Here is a 7,436-nt window from a genome sequence, read left to right on the forward strand (position 1 = left end):
TACTGCAGTATTAATACGGTTAATACGGTACTTCCGCAGTATTAATACGGTACTACCGCTGTATTAATATGGTTAATACGGTACTACTGCTGTATTAATACGGTACTACTGCAGTATTAATACAGTACTACCACTGTATTAATACGGTACTACCGCTGTATTAATACGGTTAATACGGTACTACCGCTGTATTAATACGGTTAATATGGTACTACTGCAGTATTAATACGGTTAATATGGTACTACTGCAGTCTTAATACGGTTAATATGGTACTACTGCAGTCTTAATACGGTACTACCGCTGTATTAATACGGTTAATACGGTACGACCGCTGTATTAATACGGTACTACTGCAGTATTAATACGGTACTACTGCAGTATTAAAGTTATCTGAATTTGAACAGATTTAAACGGTCGTAAAGCAAAATTTCTTCACTTTAAAAAAGCATTTTATTTATTTGCTGGATGAGTTCAGTCACATTTAGTATCTCCTGGTAGAAGACGTGATGTCATGAGACGGGATCGATCAGCTGAACTTCTCGTATTGATATGAAAAACAGAATTCTCCAGTAAAACCGTGATGAAGAGCTTTCTGTCACAGATCAGGAGGATTCCTCTGAAATCAAACCTCCACTCATCCTCCTCCTCCTGCCTCTGGACCAATCACAGCCTAGCATCCCCGCCGGCCAATGGGATGGCTGGTTGGTGATGTCATGCAGCAGGCTGCTGTGTGGTGCTGATGCTGCTGAGCTGCAGATCTTCACTCTGAGCAGAGAGACCGAGCATCACTGCAGGGTGAGTACTCACATATTGATATCGAATATGTCTTCATGTGTTTGTGAACGTTTCATCATGTTTCTGAGCGTTCTGCACGTCTCTGCAGCCTCTTTTGAACCAACCACTGAACAAAGGAAAGCAGCTCCATTCATTCCTTTATTCAGCTGCAGATCATTTGAATCATTTTGAATCTTTTGAATCTTTTGTTTTTTTTGTCTCTTTTGCTTCTTTTTCTTTCCTGCATCTTTTATTTTGTTGTTGTTTGTCTTCTCTTTATAATCAGTTCAGTGTTTGAGCTGCGTGCTCGACTCTGCAGAAGGTGATGCGCTTACTGGCAACAATGACATCATCGCTTCGTGGCTGCACACACACACATTAGGATCGACCCTTTAATTAAAGTAGGCGGCAAACAGAATGTCTGTTTGCTCTGAAGTGAAGATTTGCTTTCTGTTTGTTTGTGATCTGAGTTTGTAGAATGAAGGTTGATGAACTTCTTCTTCTGGCTCAGAGTGTTTGTGCAGCAGCTGGATGATCAATAACACGATAATCTCCTGCTCATGAAAGAGAACAAACACAAAGACTTCAAATCAAAATGAGATTCAGCTTTGTGAAGATGTGAATAAACTCCGGAGTGAAACCAACAAAGCTGAATTCAATGTATTTTATGAGCAGTTTTCAACATTTAGAAACACAGGATGCAAAATCGACCAAATGAGACTTTATTGCAGAATTGCAGGTTACTTCAACTCCACAAGACTTCGATCAGCTCCTCCTCTTTATTTCACCTTCTGTTTGTCTCTCCTGAAGCCGTTCATCTGTTCTTCTTCTCTTTGGTTCCTTGACTTTGTGTGTTGGGCTCTGGTTGCTGCTCCAGCTGTTGGATTGTGTGACTCACTGGACTAACTGAATGTGACTCGTGTCTCCTCAGGAACCTCTACCTCACCACAGTGTCTTTGACAGGAACCAGCAGCTGCAGCATGACTCTAGCAGGTAACAGCTCAGCTATTAGACTCACTTCAGTCTCACCATGGTGCTTGGTTCTATGACGGGTTCTACATTCCTGTAAATGGATACAGATCTGTTGCTCAGCTCTTCTTCTCTTCTCTCTCTGAACGTTCCAGCGTACAGAGAGAAGATGCGAGAGCTCCCCCTGGTGTCTCTCTTCTGCTCCTGCATCCTCCCACAACCCAGAAGCCCCACAGCCGACAAAGAGGAAGGTCAGCAACCCTCTTTACTCCCATCCTCAATCGACCGCTGTGTTACAGAACCATGCAGTTAGTTCCATCTCTGCTTCTCCTGCTACAACAAGTGACATGTCAGTCAGAAACCAGGATGTCATGATTATCTTGGGTTTAGGTTTGCTGTCAACGCACCAGGAACCGGAAACATAGTGAACATGGAGAGATAAAGCCCACATTCTTGATTATTGTCATTTCACGGTCCTGGTGATCTTTTTTTGCAGCCGGCGTGGTGGACCTGAACCTGTGCAACATCCGGCACATGGAGGTGATCGAGCTGAGCAAGCGGACGAGCGGCCAGGCCTTCGAGGTCATCCTGAAGCCGCCCACCTTCGACGGCGGCCCCGAGCTCCGGGCGACCACGCCGCCTCGCCAGAAGCCCTCTCTGGAGGAGATCCAGAAGAAGCTGGACGCTGCTCAGGAGAGGAGGAAGGTGTGTGCATATTAAACATGATTCCTAATTGTTATTGTGAGGCCACACTAGTTCTCACTACCAAAATAAGACGAACGTGTGGCTGTACTGAGGCCCAGCGGAGCTCTGGGCTAAATGCTAACATCAGCATGCTAACATGCTGACAATGATAATGCTAACATGCTGACAATGATAATGCTAACATGCTAACATGCTGACAGTGATAATGCTAACATGCTTTTCAGCAGCTCTACTTTCTTAGTTAAGCATTTTAACATGCTAATGTTAGCTTATTAGCACTACACACAAAGAACAGCTAAGGCTAAATGGGAATGTCAATAGTTTTGCAGGTATTTGGTCATTAAAAAAAAGTACTGGATAAACAAAGTGACTGCAATTCATTCTGAGGGGAACATGAATGTCTCAAACTTATTTTAACAACAATTCATTCAATAGTTGTTGTGATGTTTCAATCTGGAACCAAAGTGGTGGACCAGGAAAAAAAGCAGTGGCCCCCCAGTTGATCCCTGAGGAACCCTACAAGTTATTTTAACCGTGTTTCTCCACATTTATGGAGGGATTCAAGAAACCAAGAACATTATGGCCACAGCACTCGCTTTTAGACATGTTTCTGATCGTCAGTATCAAGTCTGTGAACCAGTTTGATGGAGGACTTCTGATTATTGGTCCTTCAAAATCGACCAACGACGGAGCACTTGCGTGCGACATCTTAGAAATGATGCTTCCAGAAAATGATAGAAGAAACAGGGAGCTGGCCTTTCTTCTGTATAATCTGATAACAAATGACCGGGATTCTGTTGTAAAAGCAAAATTCTGTCTCCCGCTAGTGTCAGGAGGCGGAGCTTCTGAAGCACCTGGCCGAGAGGAGGGAGCACGAGCGAGAAGTCGCTCAGAAAGCTCTGACCAAAGAGCGGCAGGAGCACCGCGCCGACGCCGACAAAGAGCAGCGGCAGATGCACCTGAACGCCTCACAGGAGCGACTGCATGTGGAGGTGAGGACGAATTGTCATGTTTGTTACTCTCACTTAACCAACTCGATTTAAATATTCTATGTGGTGGGAATGAATCACTGAAGGGAGTTTTGTGTTTGTGTCTTTCAGGACAAGCACAGTGTGGAGGTGAGGAGGAGCTGGAGGAGGAGGAGGTGGCGGAGGAGGAGGAGGAGGAGGAGGAGGCGGAGGAGGAGGAGGAGGAGGAGGCGGCGGAGGGGATCCTGGGTAGCCACACTGAGACCAAATATGAAAATTATAAAATAACATTAAATGGGAAAGCGCTCGTAAAGTAATCGTTTGACATTTTAGGACTTTGGTTGCAGAGAGATCAGCAGCAAACTCATGTCTGTGTGTTAAGTACAGAGATGGACGAGGTTAGCTTAGCTTAGCATAAAGGCAGCTTTGTCAAGATTTAACAAACAAGATACAACATGCTGATCAGAGAGCTCTGGAGTTGTCGGTAGGCAACTTTGGACAGAGCTAGGCTAGCTGTTTCCCCCTGCTACTAGTCTTTATGCTAAGCTAAGCTAACCCTCGTCATGACACCGGCTCTGTATTGCACACAAACTCTTGAGGTTTTATTAACCTTTGCTAAAAGAATGATTGCTGAATATTTCACGCTGACTCTTGAGAAAATGTGTATAAAATGATATGCGAGACATCTTTTAAAAATATTTCTGTGGAGGATTTGTTGAGATGAGATTTGCCGTCTGTGTTGTTTGGTTCTGAACCCAGAAGCATGTCATCAGTCTGAGAACTAGAATCTTCTGGAGATGTTTCTAGTCTGAAGAACCACGTTTCTCACATCCTGAATCTTTAGTTGAAGAAATAGTTTTTAATTACTTAATTGACAATTGTTCAGATTGATACCACTCTGTTGTCTATAGATAGAAAAGTAATCTAAGCTTAGCGTAGCCTAGCATAAAGACCAAAAAACAGCTAGTCTGCTTCTGTCCAAAGGTAACCAAAGTACCTCTGAAGCTCACTGATTTAAATGTAATATCTTGTTTGTTTAATCCATTTAAAAACTACAGCGTAACAACGTTTTCTTGGCTGTAGATTCATATTCACAAAATGTTTTTTTCTCATGGAACCAAAGTCAAAGTTTCTCAAAATGTCAAATGGGTCCTTTCAATTTGTAGATCAAAGTGTTTTGGAACAACTTCTCCAAACTGTAGCCCGCTCGCTATCGTCTGAAACATCATTGGACGCTGTAGCTTTAAGAAGTCCTTCATTGGAACCATAAAACCAGGAAACATAAAGTGGATTTTGCTTTTATTTCCATTGAGTGTAAACATGATAGTTGCATCAAAAATGTTGAATTCTCCGTGTGTTAGCGATGTGCTAACTCCTCCCCCTTTATTCTGCCTCCAGGTGTCCTGATGGCCTGATCACAACACAAGCTGAACTTTCTTTGGAAGCCATTTTGGAGGACTGACGAGCTCAAAGGATTGAGATCCCCGACACGCCTCCGACTGGGAGACTGACGGGAAGAGACTCTGAAAAGAGTGAGAGAAGAAGAAGAAGAAGAAGAAGAAGAAGAGTGAGGAGGACTGAGGGCGAGTCCGACTACTCGACCTCCTCTTTTACAACCAGGAATCTATTTAACGAGATAAACTCTTAATAACGAGAAAAAAGACTTCCGAAAGAATTCATCGTTAGATGTTCACAGCGGTTTTTACTGTGCTTTGTTGCCATGCCAACAGTGCCATTGTCTTTGTGTGTGTGTGCGTGTGTGTGTGTGTGTGTGTGTGTGATTGTACACGGATCGAGGAATCAAAGTCTTTCGTAAGGCGTGAAAAGTTGGACTGAACCGAAACCGGACCTGGACCCAAAAAGGAAATGTTAGTCCAGAAAACAGCCAAACTGAACTCGGGCCTTTACGCCAACAGGGTTGAAGGAGTCTCTGCTACCTGGATACACAACTAATTAAAGTTCCACAGCTGCATCTGCTGCACTGTTGCTGCATCTGCTGCACTGTTTCGATCCTTACTTCCACTTTAAAACAGTACCAACAATCAGCTAGCTAGCTCATGTGGCTAACGCTAGCTCGGTCACAGGACCTCCTGCTGATTGTAAAAAGTGAATTTTCCTGGTCAATAACTGATAATCGATTGTGTTCAGTGTTTACAGCTGTGGTGTGTTTGATGATGATGATGAAGATGAAGATGTACAGAAATCACATTCTATTTTTAATTAAAAAATAAAATGACACTTTACTTCTTTGTTAAAACATTATTTTTATTATTCAACACCACATTTAGCCTCTGAATAAATACATCAACATTAATAGAATAGTATCAATAAATAATTACTCAAATTCATTATAAATAGTTATTTTAAATAAACTGAAATCATAAATAGAACATAATATATTTATATATCTGTTTTAAACTTCTGCTCCAGATTGTAGTTTGTCCAGTTTTCTGTTTGGAGACAAATAAAAAAAAAAGTTTAAAACAAAATAAGATCTCAAATAAAGTAAAAATATGCAGATTCAGTCAACATCCAGAACGGAGCAGCATGAAGGAAAACTCACAAAACCAATGAAATACACAGGAGAAGTTGGAAAATAATGACTTACTTATGAGTCAACAATAATAATCATAATAATAATCTTAACTAAGTCTACATTCATTTTTAATTCATAACATGTCCTCACTCTGATGCACAAGTCATACTTTAAGTGTGATGTCTTAATTATGTTAATTCAACAGATATAAGTAATAATTGTGACGTAGTGCATCACATATCTACATTTAAGGTCCAATATCTCTCTCTATGCAGACAACGCCCACATCTACCTCCAACTTATTCAGATGGAATATCTTCCACAATCCATGAATCGATTATCTATTAAAAATCATTGAGTAACTTTTTTTCCTATTCTGTGCTGTACAAAGTTAATATTAGTAAATGATTATCGTTCAATATCATAATGTGACAGGTCTTACGTTTGATAACTATGAGGTTCTATCTCTTCATTTCATGAATTCATAGCAAGATAGAAAGTTGCCACTTATTCAATCATCTGTTGCAGGTCCTCCGTACAGAACCTGCTGGTCTCAGACTCACCTAGCAGCGGGTCCGGGTCTCTGCTGCTCTGTCAGTCCTGGTGTCGGACGACGGGTCGGACGCAGGTGCAGCCCACAGCGATGAGGCGGGTCTCCAGCCGGTAGTGGTATCCTGGCAACGCCTCTGGCCCCGCCCCCGACGACGACGACTTGACCCGGCGCAGCAGCAGCACCTGTTGCATGATGGGTTTGGACTCCAGGCTCAGGTCCTCCCGGCCGTCCCAGTCCAGACAGCCCTTCAGCAGACAGCGGGCCTCGGACTGCACCGCGGGGAACAGGGAGTCATCGTGGGAGACGCTGAGGAGACAACAAGCATCATCTTCAGCTCTAAATACCGTGAAAGGGGCACAGCACGTTCTATGCATGTCGTCTCATGGAACGCTTCCTCCGTACTTGTAGGTCCACGGGGAGATGGATGCGTTCTGCAGAGGCCTCATGGTTCTGGGAGGAACCACCACGTTGGGGTCCAGCTGCAGGGGGACGGTTTGAACCGTCGCGCCATCAGAGGACTTCCTGTGTGTCCTCGCCGAGTGTTTTGATTGGCCGCCTCCTTTCGGCATGGCTGCTGCTTCCGTCGTCATCATCATCATCATCATCATCATCATCGCCACCACAGCCTGAGGAAGAGGAGGAGGAATTCACTTTGACTTTAGCATGTATGTAAATGATATCTTTCTATTTCACTCTTCTGATCGTCTTCATCCGGAGACTCAAATCATTCCAATGCTGCAGGTTCTCCATAACATATCCATTTTAATGTCAATGCATAATGTTCATAATGTAGATGCATCACACGTTAACGTGCATCACACGCAACAACTATAACACGCAAAGACCATTTCAAATAAATCTGCATTTTGCTTTTAGAAGTATAATATTTGACATTGGAACTCAGGATTTTTAAATATTCAAATAAATATG

The 7,436-nt window shown here is 42.9% G+C and overlaps 2 protein-coding genes across 2 annotated transcripts in view; one reads left to right on the forward strand and one right to left on the reverse strand.

Annotated features, from left to right (window-relative positions):
* Nucleotides 1-581: 581 nt before the first annotated feature.
* Nucleotides 582-4,824, forward strand: stmn4l (stathmin-like 4, like; the record flags this gene model as incomplete). The annotated part of the gene is made up of 7 exons (XM_079292020.1): nucleotides 582-706; nucleotides 1,707-1,768; nucleotides 1,900-1,995; nucleotides 2,241-2,449; nucleotides 3,277-3,441; nucleotides 3,550-3,567; nucleotides 4,816-4,824. 7 exons carry the CDS (start codon nucleotides 582-584, stop codon nucleotides 4,822-4,824), a joined length of 684 nt encoding a protein of 227 aa, XP_079148146.1.
* Nucleotides 4,825-5,840: 1,016 nt separating this feature from the next.
* The window catches only part of il17a/f1 (interleukin 17a/f1), a 2,068-nt gene continuing 472 nt past the window's right edge, over nucleotides 5,841-7,436 (reverse strand). The window contains exons 2-4 of the mRNA XM_079293603.1: nucleotides 6,909-7,132; nucleotides 6,517-6,812; nucleotides 5,841-5,867 (exon numbers count right to left, since the gene is read on the reverse strand). Coding sequence (XP_079149729.1) covers nucleotides 6,548-6,812; nucleotides 6,909-7,132 — 489 coding nt within the window. The 3' untranslated portion in view covers nucleotides 5,841-5,867; nucleotides 6,517-6,547. The remainder of the gene's footprint in view (nucleotides 5,868-6,516; nucleotides 6,813-6,908; nucleotides 7,133-7,436) is intronic.

The sequence above is a fragment of the Melanostigma gelatinosum genome (assembly GCF_949748355.1).
Source record: "Melanostigma gelatinosum genome assembly, chromosome: 2".
In the NCBI taxonomy this organism is placed as follows: domain Eukaryota; kingdom Metazoa; phylum Chordata; class Actinopteri; order Perciformes; family Zoarcidae; genus Melanostigma; species Melanostigma gelatinosum.